The following is a 16,770-nucleotide window of genomic DNA, read 5'->3' as shown; positions in this document are numbered from 1 at the left end:
GATACCCTGATAAAACTGTATCAAGACCGAATTTCCAGGAAAACATTGCCAAGAAACTCATAGCCAGAAGCAGCAATACTTAATCTTCTAGAGCTACAAAGAAAAGCAGAATTTCCTTCTCAGACTCTCTTCCAGCCTTGATAGAAACACACAAGTAGTAAATTACAACTGTTTAAGGGAAGGTTCTAACCATTTTGTAAGCAAACAAGTCTGAAAATAGTACACCGATGTTCAGCATGGGAACACACACACATCAGAAGCTGGTTTTGTTTCTGGGAAGCTCCTGGTAATACAATGCTATAGCTGGACTTTCTTCTCTATCTGTTCCTGCAAAGGTGGTGGTGCCAACATTATCTGAAGTACTGAGAACTGTAAAAGAAGGACTGAAACGAGTCTGTACTATACATTTGGTAACAGATCACTCAGCACTGCAGTGCAAGAACATCACTTTTACCAGTTCCACCACCTCCCTTCACTCTCCTGCTGCTATACCTAGAATCAGAGGAACTGCACTGGTCTAAATCACAGATGCAACAACTGCATACAGAAAGCCACTAATTCAGTGGTAGTACTGCGGAACCACTTATACTGCCCACTTCAAAAAACACAAAGTGGTGACAAAGATCTTTTGACACTAGCTGTGTTTATCAGATTATGTTCCAGTGCTACAAATCAGTCTTCACACACTGTTCTCTGCTACCAGTTGTCAGAAGCAGCTCCCCACCCTTCTGGGTCTGTGTTATAGATTCATCAGGCTTTGATTAAGTGCTAACTCAGAGCAGCACCAGACTGTCAACAAGAGAACTTTGTCACAAAGTTGTAGAGTTTTAGTGGTCTAGTGGTCTTGCTCCTCAGCATACTAAGAATTAAATGAGTGCTAACAGAGGCTGATAAACACTTAGGACCTTCTGCCTCTTCTGAACAACAACGACAAAATACATTTTCGTATACCTAGAGTACAAATACAGGTGACAAAAATTTGAAAGATGTGTCTTATACCCTGAAGTCAGAAATAAAATTCTAATACAAATGAATTGAGGAATTGCCTAGAGATAAATTAAACGTGGATTTGTTAAGTCTTAGAAAATTAGTTTCTACAAGGCTACAATGACAACCCAATTTTAACAGAACCAAACTTCCTAGCTGTTACAGCTGGATGCTTGTAAACTCAGTTGTCTGAGAGGCCACAGTACCAGGACACTGCATGCACTTTTGTGCCAGGCTAGATGTGTTGTGCCGCACATAGCAAAAAAGATTTAGAAGATTTAAAGATCTGATTTTATACAACCAATAGTCAGCCGTACCCGTTCATTGTAATAGTGTTCAGAGAATAGAACTGTGCTGCTTTGCTTTCCCACAAAACAGCATCTAAAGGCTCATGAGAAGAGAAAAAAATTAAATAATCTAAGCATCTTACATTCATAAGCGTCTTAAATTCACACTCCAAAACAAAAACAGTAAAATTAGAGTTCATTTCCTTTGATCAAATTAAAGGATTACAGCCATCCCCTCACAAAATAAGATACCTGATGTTAGGCAATGGTTGTCTTATTTGAAGAATTCGTTTCACATTTAAGTTTTCCTAGAGATGGAGTAAACACATTGAACAACTTTGGATTTTCCTTTAAACTTTCTCAGTTCTTTGTTGGCTAGATAGACTTTCTTTCAAGTCTATACCTAATTCATATTTCTCACTACTTTATTTCTGGGTGAATATCTACATGTATAAAACTTACTCAAACCTAGTCTGTCAGCCATGAACAACCAGAAAAGCTAGCAAAATCCTCCTCCCACAATCCATTAGTAGTTAATAGAAAGATTTTGGATAAGTGTGTATTTTAGTTCCTTTCCATGTACCACAAAGAGGAAAAAGCAAAACATGTTGAAACTCATTAGGAAGGGCCAAAATTATTTGCAATAGTAGAAAAAATGAATGCTTATTGTAGGAAGTGGGTTATTCTCACGGGGGGGTGGGGCGGGGGGAGATTGTCCTAACTTCAGTGATGACTGTATTTCAAAAGTCTGTATTAGTAGTTTCCTAAGGAAATTTTAAACCCAGAACAGACACTTTGTTGATGAACTGTAGAAAACAGGAATATTGCAACTGCTGGAGAAAATTTAAAATTTAAGGAATATTCAATGGGAAACTAGAAGGATTTGAAGAGTGTAACTTACTAAATAACAGGCAAGGAACTTCAGCAACTACATTTCACGTAGCTGGAAATAAAAAAATTATTGGAATACCACACAAACAGCAAAAGAGTGTAAGAGCTTAAGTAAGCCTCTGAATGAAACTGTGCTTGATTTCCTACTGATAAATTTCCTTGAAAAAAAGCTTGACCTTATCAAAGGAGCTCAAATAAATAAGTTACTCCAACAGTACACCTTGAAACCATTTCTTTGTAAACTGCAAAAGATACTTAGGTGTGTTAGCTTTAGTGTACTAAGTATATTAGCGACTCTGAAGCACACTCACGTACTGACGATGCTCCTCTTACCTTACTATCTGAAACAGCTTGAGGTACCCTGTTATAGTGACGCTCATCAAGTGACTAGGACAAATCTGAACTAGCCAGCAGCAAAACACAGAGACTCTTAAGTATCTATACATAAAATACCTCCTATCAGGTCACATTTCATTAAATATCCAAAAAAACTTCATCCCTACGAATAGCAGATAGGGTAAAGACTTGGGTTCGGGTTTTTTTTTGTGCATATGGAAGAACTGCAGTAAGTGATCTTATCTGAAACTAGAGAATTCTATGGAATAATTTTTATTAACAACTACAAGCTTTTTTTTTCTTGTGACATTTCAACATCTATATCTCTTCTCCAATTCATTTGTTTTTTTAAAGGAGGTACTCATTCTCATTAGTTGTCTCTCCTTTTAAGCATGATTATGCAAAAGGGTATAAGCATTCAAAGCATTCAGTTCAACACAGACAACATTCTAGTGCTTTCTCATCAGCATCAAAAGAAAAGCACAGCAAACTTCAAACTTTGAAAAATCAAATCAGTGGGAAAGGTGGATACTGCCACCATGTGGTATAAAAAAAAAAAGACAGAAGTTTCAATATTAAAGAAAGGTCAACGTACCAAGAAAATTGTTTCTAGCACAACTTTAATTATTGTTATCTACTATCTCATTAAATTGCTGCAGCAAAAATTAGCCCAGATGTTAGTCAAATCGCAGAATGCTGACATCCTCCTGTAGAATTTTATTAAATCAGAGCACATGAAGTGTACAATGAAGGAAAATACTCATGTAAATTAAAGTTAACAGGATTAATTTAATCTCAACTATGACCAGAGATGATGACACAAAACAATGCTCAAGCACATAAATGCACAAATTTTATTGACTACTTTTTCTAATTAATTCAAAAATAGAAATAAAAAGAATATGAATTTCACAAGATAACCCTGTATAATTAATATCTCTTTACGCCTGATTATTCCATAAGTAAATTTTAAGGAAAAAAAAAGATGTGGTAACTAAAGAATAATTTCAGAAGTAGTAAAATGACAGTGGCATTTAAGTCCCTGCCAGCCGTGACTTGGATAAATATGCTGCGGGTAGCTGAAACTGTCTTATCACAACTCCAGATTTATGCAGAGCTAAGCTAAAATACAAACTATCCTAACTGTACACATACTAAGAATACTATGAATATTCATAAATACCTTAGAAGTAACATTCTCCTTATACTGTTGCATCTGCTTTACTCTTTGAAAGAAAAAATTAAACATATTTAGATAATTTGCTTTACTACTACTGACATTTATACCTTACCTGAAAGCAAATTACCTTTCAGTATGGAAATATATAGGAAAATTAAAATAAAAAAGTTGCAAAGCATAACAGAGAAGATACAACTCCAAAGAAAACTTAAAAAATGCATTTTTATATAATTAAAACAAAAGATAAAACAAATTACTACCAAGACATGATCGTCTCGAAAACTATACACTGAGCCATCATTGTATCTTCAACTACTGCTGGATGTATCTCCTGTCTTAGCTTCCCAGTCTTGAACCTTACCCTCAGAAAGCACAACAGAGCTGGTAAGAGTCTATCCTGAACAGTCTCATAAGCAAATCTCGCAGGGTAGCCATAACATAAAATTAGTTGTTATGCAAGGACACATATAGCATGTTTCCCCTTTCCCTCCCTCCCCACCTCCTCCTCAAAGTAATTTTTATAGAGAAAAAAAACTTTTTTATCTTATACATGAATAATGACTTGGAAAATGAGTTTTTCACAATACATATACATTTACATAGTTTCTTAATTGAGATAACTAAGCTGCACAGACCTCTGATAGACACTTCAGTTGGGATTTACACGCAGTTAGTTCTTCCGTTAGGCTCTCCTTTTTCATCTGTAGATCACTTAGCTCTTTTCTTAAGGAATGGACTACTTCATAGAATCGGATCTAGAAGAACAAGATATATATTCAAAATTCAGACTAGCAAAATTGCAATTGCAAAACTACAATCCCAAAAGCAAATCAGCTCAACATTTTATGGCAATAATTCACCAAATTATTTCTAGCGCATACCAGGAACCTGGTTGAGGCTTGGGAGGGTGGTGGAGGGGAAACATTAAAGCAAAGACAGTGTCTTTCTTTAATGTTTGACAGCAGCAGCTAAGAAAGAATCTGTTCGTGTTTGTCACTGAACAAAAAAATAAGAATACAGGTAAAGCTATACATTTCTGTTCAACTAAGGCAGCTCCCAGTTAGGCTGCCTGATTAAAAAATACAGCTGCTAATGGACCACGTGGTCCCACCCCTTACTTGTGCCAACTCTAGAGCCTATTTGATTAACAGTATAAAAAGAAAAAAAAGCGCCTGTTTAGCAATAAACCAACTTAGCTTGCTAACTTCCCCCAAGCCAATATAAATTTTTATGGGGTGTGTAGAAATGGAGAGAGATTAGTTTTGTTTTCTGCCAGTTCAGTGTGCTGAATCTGCACCAAGAAAAATGCAAGAGCAAGCATGGGAAGCGGGAACAGCACATAACCAGGAAAAACTGTGACAACCGACACACACACACACTTTTCAGGAGTAACATGTTGCTATATGGGTTCAGCTGCATCATGCAACTAAGCTTCTGAAAGACCCGACTCTGCTAAATTAACACTGAAAAAAAAAAAAAACCTTGTAAAAGGATTAAAAAAAAAAAATCTCTACCACATAAATGTCTCTCTTCTCCCATTCCAGTCATAGGCATAGTCTCAGACAAATAAGTCTCAGATCTATAAAATGCTTCCAGAACATTTCTATTGAACAAGAAGAAATACTGGAAAACACAGTAGTAAAACCACAAAGTCAGTAGTAGAAAACAGACAAAACAAAGAAGAAAGAGCTTTTTTGATATACACCCACACACACGTACACAGAGGTTATTACTCTCAGATTAACTTGATACCTTAAAATGTTTGTTTTGGGGGATGAAAAGAAAAGAATAGATAATTAAGAACTATTTTCATGCAAAAGCCACTCCATACCCCCCATCATTAATGCTACGTTTGATATACGATTAAAGAAGAAATACAAGCAAGAAAGCACAGATAAAGAAATTATGCATTCAACAGCAAGCTGTACTACACTTCCATGCAGAAGGAAGACAGGTCTCTGTTTTGCTACCTGTGAATAGCAGAAGACAAAGAAAAGTTCCAGGTATATTCCATATAATTGACAGCATACAATTCTAAAAAACACAGAAGTCATGGAAATTTGCAATGTAAACACAGATGTAGTTTGCTTTATATAATAAAGCAAGTGTGCAACATGAGTTGAAGATTAGTATTAAGGCAGAAAAGTGAAATTTTCTGAGTGTTTTTTAAGTTTTCCCAAATACTGTGCTTGTTAGAAGTTGCAGTTGTTTGAATTTGTTGTACTCAGCAACAGCTCCTCTTTTTATCCTTACCTTTAGATGCAAAACAAACATAAGCTAAAACAGGATATATGCTATAAATTTAAAGTCACTTTTTATTGAAAAAGATGCAAACTTTCCCAAATATACTTACTATTTTTTTTTGTTTTTTAAGATGGTAACAAGGGATTCAATTTGTTATGTCTAAGTTTACACACAAAATGAACAAAATTAAGGATGGTTTTTAAAACTACAATTCAATTAAATGATAATTTTTTTGTTTATGTTCTGAAAATTCCAAATAATAAATCAAACCATCAGATGCTACAGTTAAAACTGTAAATTGTCTGTCTCTTCCGGGAACAGAACTAAGTAGGTATTATTGCCTTGTTTTACTGCTTTGCTACTATTTTTTTCTTGCAGTATCCTGTTCCTTCAGTATTCAAGGAGGTTTTTCATGTCCATCTCTGAAATCACACTGCTTCTAATGGGTTTGCATGAAATCAAACAGTGAAAATAGTTTTGTGGGTTCTTTCTAACTTCCAAACTACAACCAGCTTCATCTCTTTCTTTAGGAAAAAAAAAACCCAACTTTAGAAGCATGCATGCAAAGCTGCAAGTAAAGTTTTAGTCTCTTAACTACACCTTCTGCTGACTACAGTTTTTGTCTATCTGTATTCTTTAAGAACTTGTCTGATTACATCTGAAACTGAGCAACTGAATTGCAATCAAATCCTCTCCCCCCCCCCCCAAAAAAAAAAAGGAATTATGGAATTTTTATTTTTTTCCTTAAAAAAAATAAAAACCTCGAGTGTCACTAATTGGCAACTATTTAAAGCATTGTGGCTTTTTTTTTTTTTTAAACCTAAACTTTTCAAACTTAAAGCTTCTCCCTAAAGTTCTTGCATTTTTACTGCAATTTCCCTAGGACAACTAACTTGGCCATCATGCCACATTTACTTCCCAAACCACAACAACCCTAAGGCAGATTACCCAGTATCAAACCAAGATGACATGGGATACAGGTATCAAGCATAAGCATATCTGCACAACCTTCCCAAGAAAAGACCAATCCATTGTAATAAGAAAGTGCAAATGAGAGCAGCAGATGAGGGGAAGGTTGCAGCAGCAGTTCAACTGTTATTGCTACCTTAGCTTGCTTGATGGCCAATAAACATTCGTGCAACTCAGCAGTCAAAGTACAAATTGCCTCTTGCCAAATCAATAAAGCAGAAACAAAAATTACTGTAATGGGATTTCAGAAACCACTGCATATCCTAAAAATTACAAATTTATATACATGTGCTCTAAGGAAAAAGTCACCACTTTCTAAGCAATTTAAAAAAAAAAAAAAACCTCTTAGCATGTGCCCACCACTTTTTATGGAAAACTAGAGTTAAGCTAAAAATGGGTGGATGGAGAGCAAAAGAAAGTTGGCTTCTGTTAATTTAAGTTATGTGAAAGTAGTTGTGTCAGTTAACTGCCTTCTTAAATGGCAACTAAGCTTTAGTTAGCAAAACAATGCAACTGGAAGACATGGTGATTAAAATTGGATCAAACAGAATTCACAGATACCATTTTTAAAAAACTTGTTAAAAAAATTTTTAAAGGAGAGTACACAGGAGTTTCGCTTTACCAAACAAATTCAGCTACCAGGCATCAGTTCAAAGACCTGAAGTACTTTAAAATTTTGCATATGCTGTTTCTAAAAAAAATCATTCTTAAGGTTAAAAAAAATAAACAAAATTTTTACATGTAAATTAAAAACAAAAAAGCATGATTAAAAGATGCTTAAAGCATCATTTTTCATTTGTTATCATCATTAACATTAAACATCACCTACTCTTTGCTCTAACATGTCACTATTGCACCCCTTTGTGGAAGAACAGTGAAAAACACCTCACATTTGTTCTAATTCTAGTATTTTAAACTTGCAATATCTCTATATATGAAATCTGTATTTGAGCACTTCTGCTGTTTGTCCGGTATACCGGGTTTCAAAAAAGTGTATAAGCATTATATACACGCATTTACTTCTATCCTGAAGAATTGCAAGGCAGTGTTTTTATAATCGATAAATAGAAAAAAAAAAAAAAAAAAGAGTCTGGTAATTTCTTGCTAACATTTTCTCTAAGCAGAACTCTTTCTTGCCAATGAGAATTTTACCCTAATATCAGTAGGCCATACAATTAGTCTGCACGCTGATTTGGAGCCAGAGATTTTATCTGCCCAAGAAATGCATCGTTCTTCCTTACGTAAGCAAAGCAGAAAACAGCATCAGAAAAATTACTTTTTCCCTTCAAGATGCTTTTCCTACCCTTCAGAAGCTAAAGGGATGCATACACAGGATATGCAAAACAGAAGTGTGGCCAGCAGGTCGAGGGAGGTGATTCTCCCCCTCTACTCCACTCTCGTGAGACCCCACCTGGAGTACTGCGTCCCGTTCTGGAGCCCTGCGTCCCGTTCTGGAGCCCCTACCACAAGAAAGATATGGACGTGCTGGAACGTGTCCAGAGAAGGGCCACGAGGATGATCAGAGGGCTGGTGCACCTCTCCTATGAGGACAGACTGAGGGAGCTGGGGTTGTTCAGTCTGGAGAAAAGAAGGCTCCGAGGAGACCTTAGAGTGGCCTACCAGTATCTTAAGGGGGCCTACAAGAAAGCTGCTGAGGGACTTCTTAGGATGTCGGGTAACGGTAGGACTAGAGGGAATGGATTAAAACCAGAGATAGGACCATTCAGACTGGACGTTAGGAAGAGGTTCTTCACCATGAGGGTGGTGAGACACTGGAACAGGCTGCCCAGAGAGGTGGTGGAAGCCCCATCCCTGGAAGTTTTTAAGGCCAGGCTGGACGGGGCTCTGAGCAACCTGGTCTAGTGGGAGGTGTCCCTGTCCATGGCAGGGGGGTTGGAACTAGATGATCTTTAAGGTCCCTTCCAACCCTAACAATTCTATGATGCTCTGATTCTGTAGCCTCCCAGCATCTGTATCAGCTGAATAACTCAAAGTAATGATAAACAATCACTGATCTTCACTGATGCTCTCAGGTTCACACTGATCCTGTTGCCAAAAGAAGTTGAGATGAGAAGCAGAAAACAGCATCTTACTGCAGTATATCTTTAGAATGTCTTCTCTGGGGAAAAAAAAATAATTTTGTCCAAAAAAAGTGCAACTTCAGAAGTAAAAAGTGACATATGTGTAAAGAGGAAAGGGGCTTCACTGAACACATAAGCAGTGGAGTTTGAGTCACAGCCAAAAGTGGCATTTACTACTGGATGGAAGAGGAAAAGAAAGGCAGATTAGGGGTAGAAGCTGTCTGTTACTCATGTCTCCCACTTCACATCTTTTTTACAGCCCTGTTCTACCCACAAATACAATCTAAGCACTCCTTTTGTGCTCTGACAGCTTCACTTAAAGCAGCTGGCAAAGTTACTAACTCCTGGTATCTGTCCTGTCCCACTACGCAGTCTTTTGTACTGACTGTCAATCAACTCCTGAAGTCCTGGAGCTTCCTGAACACCGATTTCAAGCAAGCTGACATGCAGTTCAGTTTGTGTTAAAAATTTGCTTTGTTAACCATGGTGGCACGGGAATCAACAAAAAAATCCTCAATAATTCTATAGAGGGCAGTGGGTACAGTAGACAGCTAGGGTGTAATAACCTAACAGGCCCCAAGCTAAGTGTTCTTGTTTATCATTCAGAGCCGTAAGATTTTTCTAGTACTTTCAATAAGTCCAAATTTTGGAACTTTTCAAAAGATGTTCCCAAGAATATCCTTCAGATAAGAATTACAAGTTTTATTTCTCTGTACATATCTAGAGCACGGAATACCATCACTTTCATCCAGCAAGAAAACTCACTCATGCAGCATTTATACCTCAAAAAATGCACTAAGCTTCTTAACATTATTTACAGCTTCCTTAACTAGCTCTATAGATAGGTACAATGCTAATAATTTGGTGAATTAAAGTTTACATGTCTAAATCCTCTTCATTCTCAGAAGTGAGCCAGGATGCTCTGGACATGTACCACAGTCTGTGAAGGCGCTGTCCTTTTATTGCAAGCAGAGTACGCTCTCTACCTACTCATAAGCCATAACTAACAAACTTCTTAAATCAAGAAAATGACTCTTAAAGTATACTTTAAGGTATGCTTTATCTCCTGTGTTGAGTCAGATAGGAAAGAGCCACATGGAAAGCAGACGGGAAAGGCAACAGATCTCAACTTGTGGTTCTGGCAAGCCGAGTTTCAAATTCCTATTTTCAGCCTGCTGTATTTCATCAAGGTGTACCCACCATTTAATCTTAATACCCCATTTGCCTCACCCTCTTAAAACACATCATTAGTTCTGCTCTCTTTTAAGGCATCAGAATCTGGGATTAAAAGTTTCTTTTCACTGGAATCCAGTTAAAATGGACTGATACAGAAGTACATCTGCCTCTGAAGGTCTTTCATTTCTAGTTGAAGAAGAATAAGAATTCTAGGAGTATGGACTAGCTTCTACTGTATGCACACCCCTTTTATTCTAAAAAAAAAAGCAATATACAGCTTGTGGTGAGTTGACCCTGGCCAGCAGCCAAGCACCCATGCAGCCATTCACTTGCTGCCTCCAGTGGGAGCAGGACAGAGGAGAAAGTAGGAAGAACAAAAGCAAGACGACTCATGTGTTGTTCTCAACAGCTTAATTAGTAAAGGAAAGAGAGGTATGAATTAAAAAAAAAAAAAGCATCCAAGTGAAGACAGTCGCTCACCACCTCCCACAAGCAGACTGATGCCCAGCCAGTGCCTGATCAAGAACCACCTTGGAAGTCACCCCTCCCCCTCTTTCTTTCTCTACCTCCAGTTCATATTACTGAGCATGACATTAGATGATATGGAATATTCCTTTGGCCAGTTCGGGTCAGCTGTGTTCCCTCTCAATCTCATGAGCATCCCTAGCCTGCTCACAGGGTACAGGGGAAGGCAGAGTGTGGAAAAGAGAAAGCCTTGATGCTATGCAAGCACTGTCCACAAACAGCCAAAACACCGGTGTGTTACCAATGCTGTTTTAGCCACAAATCCAAAACACAGCAAGATTCAGGCTGCTATGAAGAAAATAAACCCCATCCCAGCCAGATTCAGGACACAGTTACATTTTAAACCAATACAAAAAACCAATACTCACAGAAACATATTCAGGGATAGAAAGCTGATCTTCAGGAAGAGACTTTAGCTTCTCATAGCAATCATCTGTTAATTCCAAATCTCGCAAGCTACGACGGATATCTCCAGCCCTCTCCCTTAACTGATGATTCGTTTCCTCCAGTTGCTTCTGTCTCAATAAAATAGTTTCCATTTCTTGTTTCATTAGAGCCTGATGTTTTCTTCAAGATTGATTTGAAAACAGAAGACATTAAGCAGTGAGTAACACAAGTGACAAACCTTCACAGAACTCTGGCAAGGGAGTGAGTTACGCTCATTTCATAGAGGGGAAAATTTACAGATATCAGGTAATCAGCACAAGACTGTATACCACCATGGTTACACAATCATATCAGATTATACATAAGAAGTCAGGAACTTCCTGGTCATTGACAATACGAAACTGAATCTGAGAAGTGACAGCCTCCACATATGCTGACTTGAATTTATAAATTAGTCTTAATTTACCAATTAAAAGGTTAAAAACATGAAAAAGCAGAATATATTTCCACACAAAACCCAAGGAACTAGTAAATTACCAAATAAAGCAATAGCAACTTCAATATGTGTCTTGCCAAGTTTCAGCATATACACCCTTATGGTCTATTTCACATAGAACCCTTCATTTTCTACCCAGTGTAGCATACAAAGCTGGGGTTCTTTCAAATAAATTAAAAAAAAAAAAAGCAAAACAAAACACAAGCAAACCCACCCACAAACCCAAACAAAACACAAACACCACTACCCTTAAACAAGCAGCAGTACTTCCAGCCTTAAAACACTGTCATTACCACCAGTGACAAGTTATTATGCAGCAAGAGAAACTGTACATCACTTAAAGATGTTTCAAAGTGTTTATTTTATTTAAATCAAAGCAACTGACCTCTTTTTTGGGAGGTTTTAGCTGTAACTCTTGAGAACATATTCAACTCAAATCATCCTTCAAAATGCAGTAACTCCTACATTATTGAAAAAGTGCTTTGGGTTTGCATGGCAAGGTTTTGGTGGTGGAAGAGGGGGGCGCTACAGGGTTGGCTTCTGTGAGAAGCTGCCAGAAGCTTCCCTTATGTCCAATAGAGCCAATACCAGCTGGCTCCAAGATGGACGCCCCCCGGCCAAGGCCAAGCCAATCAGCAATAGCAGCAGTGCCTCTGGGATAACATATTTAAGAAGAGGAGGAAAAAAAAGATGCAGATGAACAACAGCAAAAAGTAATGAGAATATGTTAGAGAAACAGCCCTGCAGACGCCAAGGCCAGTGAAGAATGAGAGAGAGGACGTGCTCCAGGTGCCAGAGCAGAGATTCCCCTGCAGCCCATGGTAAAGATCACAGTGAAGCAGGCTGTCCCCCTGCAGCCCATGGAGGCTAATGGTGGAGCAGACATCCACCTGCAGCGCATAGAGGATCCCACACCAGAGCAGGTGGATGCCCAAAAGAGGCTGTGGCTCCAGCTCGCACTGGAGCAGGCTCCTGGCAGGACCTGTGGACCCATGGAGAGAGAAGCCCTCACTGGAACAGGTTTTCTGGCAGGACTTGTGATCCCATAGGGGACCCATGCTGGAGCAGCTTGTGAAGAACTGCAGCCCATGGGAAGGACTCATGTTGGAGAAATTTGTGGAGGACTGTCTCCCACAGAAGGGATCCACACATTGGACCAGGGAAAGAGTGTGAGGAGTCCTTCACCTGAGGAGGAAGGAGCAGCAGAGATAACATGTGATAAACTGACCACAACCCCCATTCCCCATCCCTCCACACTGCTGGGCAGGGAGGAGATAGAGCACATTGGGAGTGAAGTTGAGCCCAGGAAGAAGGGAGGGGTGGGGGGAACGTGTTTTAAGATCTTTGCTTTCTCATTACTCTACTCTGATCGTCAATAAATTATGCTAATTTTACCTAAGTTGAGTCTGTTTTGCCCACGAGTGTAATTGCTGAGTGATCTCTCCCTGTCCTTATCTCAAACCACAAGACTTTTGTTACATTTTCTCTCCACTGTCCAGCTGAGGAGGTGAGTGAAGCTTTGGTGGCATCCAGCCAGGGTCAACCCACCACAAAGAACATTAGAAATACCAGCTAGTACTACAAGGCAATGTCTGCCCCACTTGTTTCAAAAAGACAACAGAAAATCCCAAGTCAGCAAAGCAGTCACGCAAGACATGTTCTGCACAGTGTGCTATTCTGTTAAACAGGGATGAAAAGTGAGGAAAAGACTGTCAGAAAAAACTAATGAAAAGACTAAGGAAAGAAAAGTAGTTCAACTTTTTTTATGTCTATTAATAACAATTTGCACATCAGTACATTTTCACTGAGCACTCCTCAGATAACTCAAGTATGGCCAACATAAAATATTCCATTCTGGTGCAAACAAGCATACAGAATGACAGACATTTTTCTGACAGTCAGCTGCTCTTAGTTGAAAGACTTTGTTGTAACTAATCTCAGGTCTGGCTTCACATCACTTAATCTGTTCCAGGCTTACTACAGAATATGACTTAGAATTAGTCACATCCTATAAACTGGTGCATCCTCTACTCTACCAGGAGAAAATTAAGTAATGCTTTTCCTTCACAATCCTGTTACAGGTGTTAAAACATTTAATTGACAAAGTAACTTGAAGAAGATTGCTAGACAGTCTATTTTCAACTACAGGTCAACTCAAAAGGTTTTAGAAAAGCAAGGAGAAAAGCAAGTTTCTACATCATCAACTGAAAACAGTTCGGACTATAAGCAATCCTAACTGAAGTGCTAAACATTATCCCCTTACCTTTCCCAAGTCATTCAGGCTGCAGAGTTATTAAAAATTCACTTTAAATTGATCGAAAGTCTGGCCCCTCTACCTACTCCTTTTGCTCTTTGCTGCTTTTAAGAACATTCTTACTCCAAGTTCCTATTAAATTTGAATCCAGGTAACAATAACACCAAAATCATAAACTTCAAGTGAGAGCTTGTTTCAAATTTACTGATATGTAAATTGAGTATGTAAAATCCATTTTTAGAATGTTAATACTAATATAATCTGCAAAAGAAATCCTACTCCTGTAATTCATAATCATCATTTTCCATTAACTGTCGTCCTGGTTTCAGCTAGGATGGAGTTAGTTTTCTTTTAGTAGCTGCTTGTCTTGGATTGAGAAGAACATTGATAACACATACTGTTTTAGTTGTTGCTAAGTAATGTTTGTATTAGTCAAGGACTTTTCAGCTTCCCATAGAGCTGAGAGGGAGCATAGACAGGACAAGTTGGCCAAAGGAATATTCCATACCACAGACATTATGCTCAGTATATAAATGGGGGTTGGCCAGGGGGACAGGAATCTGCAATCGCTGCTCGGGACGGGACAGGCAATCAATCATCAGGTGGTAAGCAATTTTATGTCATCACTTTATTTTGCATATTCTTTTACCATCATTATTATTATTATTTTCTGTTAGTGTTCTATTAAACCCATGAGGAATTTTTCCCCCCCTCGCCTTTTCTCCCTCTTCTCCCTCCCCGATTGGGGGTGGGGGAGTGAAGCGAGTGTGTGGTCCTACTTGCTGGCTGGAGTTAAACCATGACAACTGTCCATGAATTAATTTGAATTCATATTAATAAGTTAAAGATGAAGTTTTTTTGTTTTACTTCCATCATACCTAGCATCTTCTTGCTGTAATGCCAGCTGAGTATCCAGTCGTAAAGACAGCAGCTGCTTTTGATGGATTGCATCATTAAGCTTCTCTTCTAGCTCTTCAATCTAAATATAAAGAATATAAATATAAAATTAATAAAAGAAGTTACTTTGGTAATTTTTAAAACGTGTTTGACAAAAAGAACAACTTCACAGAAAAACGCAGAGAGACCAACGCACTGGAAAGCACAATAACGATTATCTAAAAATATCTCTAAATATGCTAAGGCTTCATAAAATACAATATGGATTTTGCCCTAATGAACTAGAAATAAAAAAGACTTCGTTCTACAATTCATCTTTTTTCACCAAATTGCTACTCGCTTCTCTGAGTTGAAGCCTAATTTGAAATCAGCTGAACAAGTCAGTGAAAGACACAATTACTATATATTAAGTTGTAAATGTAGACTGCATACAAATGTGGCAAAGGTTTTACACCTTTCTTAATTTCATGTATCTTAGTGGAAACTGTACACCACAAAATCTCCAACTATAGGCATGTTGGTATATTCTAGCCACATCTTCATTAGTAGATCATTGAATAGCATTCAGGTGACATTCTAGTATTTCACAAGTTCAGGTTAGAAGTGCTGTCAAGTCGCTTGCACCAGTGACAAAATTATTCATCGTTTCTCAAAGAATACAGGTCTTTTCCTGTTCTTTTTCGAAAAGGAAAAACTAATTTGATCCCCCTCATCCATTTATAATGTGTTGGACAAGTCAGCTAAGTTTTACATATCTTGGTTTCCTCCTTTTCTTATTTAAAAAAAAAAAAAAAAACAAACCACCCAAAAGCTAAGCAGGTTTTCAGTATGCAATTCAGAGAAATTCTTTTCAGAATGGAGAAAACACTTCTGGTGCTCTAGAAGCATCAGAAACCAGAAAAGATTATATGACAAAAGAAGCAACATTTCTTACCTTGGTTAAGTATTCTACTTTCAAGTTGTCGATCATCAAGTTTTTCTGAGATAATTCTATTTTAAGGAGCTGAAGATTATGGAGCAACTCTTTCCGTTCAATCAGCTGCTTAGTGATTTTAACAGTGCCTTCTCTCTCTTCAGAGGAAGAAACATCATCAGTTGGTATTGTAGTTTCTAAGCTAATATCTTCAGACTCCAAGGAGCTAGAAATGTTTACTTTCCTGATTCCCTTAGAGCTTTTATGCGACATTTTCTTTCACTATTTGCAAACCTTTTAAAAGTTGTACTTTGAGATGAGCCCTCTCAAGGATCATCTGCAAAAAATCAAAACAATTAAGTGAAAGGCATTGTGTCATTACAAAAAAATAACCAGTTAGGTCCACTAAGCAATACTTCTCAGCATCACAATTACATTTTTTTGTTCACACGAGAAAAACATTTTAACAAGCACTAAAGAGGGCAGCTGCCTGAGGACTCTCTTCCTAAATAATTACTAACAAGGGTTTTGACTGCAATAAGCTAAACGCTGGTGTGAACCAGGCTTACCAGTAAGATGTTATAGCTAACACAAAACATGCACCTGCCATTCACACTGTCAGATGTGCATGCACTGAAAGCTCCCGAGACTCATAAGGCATACGGTGTCAAAGAACATCCAGTACGGGGCCTAACAAGCCCAGCTGGAGAAAACGGTAAAGGAATACTTTGATACCCACCTGAATCTTTTCTGAAGATGTAACTCCATTGCTCTTACCAGGCTAATTTGCTAGTACTTGTCCAAAAGCTAGCTCCTTTTACAACTACCTGGTACAGACCACAGCTTGTACTGAAGAGACGCACAGACCAACGCGTGCTGCTCAGAGGCCTACAGAGAAAGGACATGCTGTACCCGGAGCCCAGGGCCAGGGCCAGGGCCAGCCGGGGGCTAGCTCTCCGGAGCCGCCATAGGGAGCCTCTGCCCCCTTCCCCACGCCGGAGGAGACGCTGCTCCGCCCACCGGACGCCCAACCCTGCGGAAGCCAACGGGCAACCGCCCGACCAGTAACGGGGGGTGCCGACCCCTTCTTACCGATCACCCAGCCGCACCGTGAAAGGCGGCCGGACGCCCCGCCGAGCCCGCCCTC

General features: G+C 38.6%; 1 protein-coding gene across 5 annotated transcripts in view; it reads right to left on the bottom strand.

Moving 5' to 3' along the window:
- The window catches only part of PIBF1 (progesterone immunomodulatory binding factor 1), a 125,209-nt gene that overhangs the window by 108,296 nt on the left and 143 nt on the right, over positions 1–16,770 (bottom strand). Inside the window, exons 2-6 of one of the 5 annotated variants that reach the window (XM_063335479.1) lie at positions 16,363–16,511; positions 15,645–15,960; positions 14,692–14,792; positions 11,045–11,243; positions 4,317–4,436 (exon numbers count right to left, since the gene is read on the bottom strand). In XM_063335479.1, the coding sequence (XP_063191549.1) occupies positions 4,317–4,436; positions 11,045–11,243; positions 14,692–14,792; positions 15,645–15,896 (672 nt within the window). In that variant the 5' untranslated portion in view covers positions 15,897–15,960; positions 16,363–16,511. Of the gene's footprint in view, positions 1–4,316; positions 4,437–11,044; positions 11,244–14,691; positions 14,793–15,644; positions 15,961–16,362; positions 16,656–16,715; positions 16,736–16,770 lie in introns of those variants that run through there. The other 4 variants (XM_063335501.1, XM_063335511.1, XM_063335469.1 and 1 more) reach the window with 4 other exon arrangements.

Source organism: Chroicocephalus ridibundus, chromosome 1 (assembly GCF_963924245.1).
Source record: "Chroicocephalus ridibundus chromosome 1, bChrRid1.1, whole genome shotgun sequence".
Taxonomy (NCBI): Eukaryota; Metazoa; Chordata; class Aves; order Charadriiformes; family Laridae; genus Chroicocephalus; species Chroicocephalus ridibundus.
The sequence above is the reverse complement of the archived record's forward strand: the minus strand, read 5'-3'. Positions and strand labels throughout refer to the sequence as shown.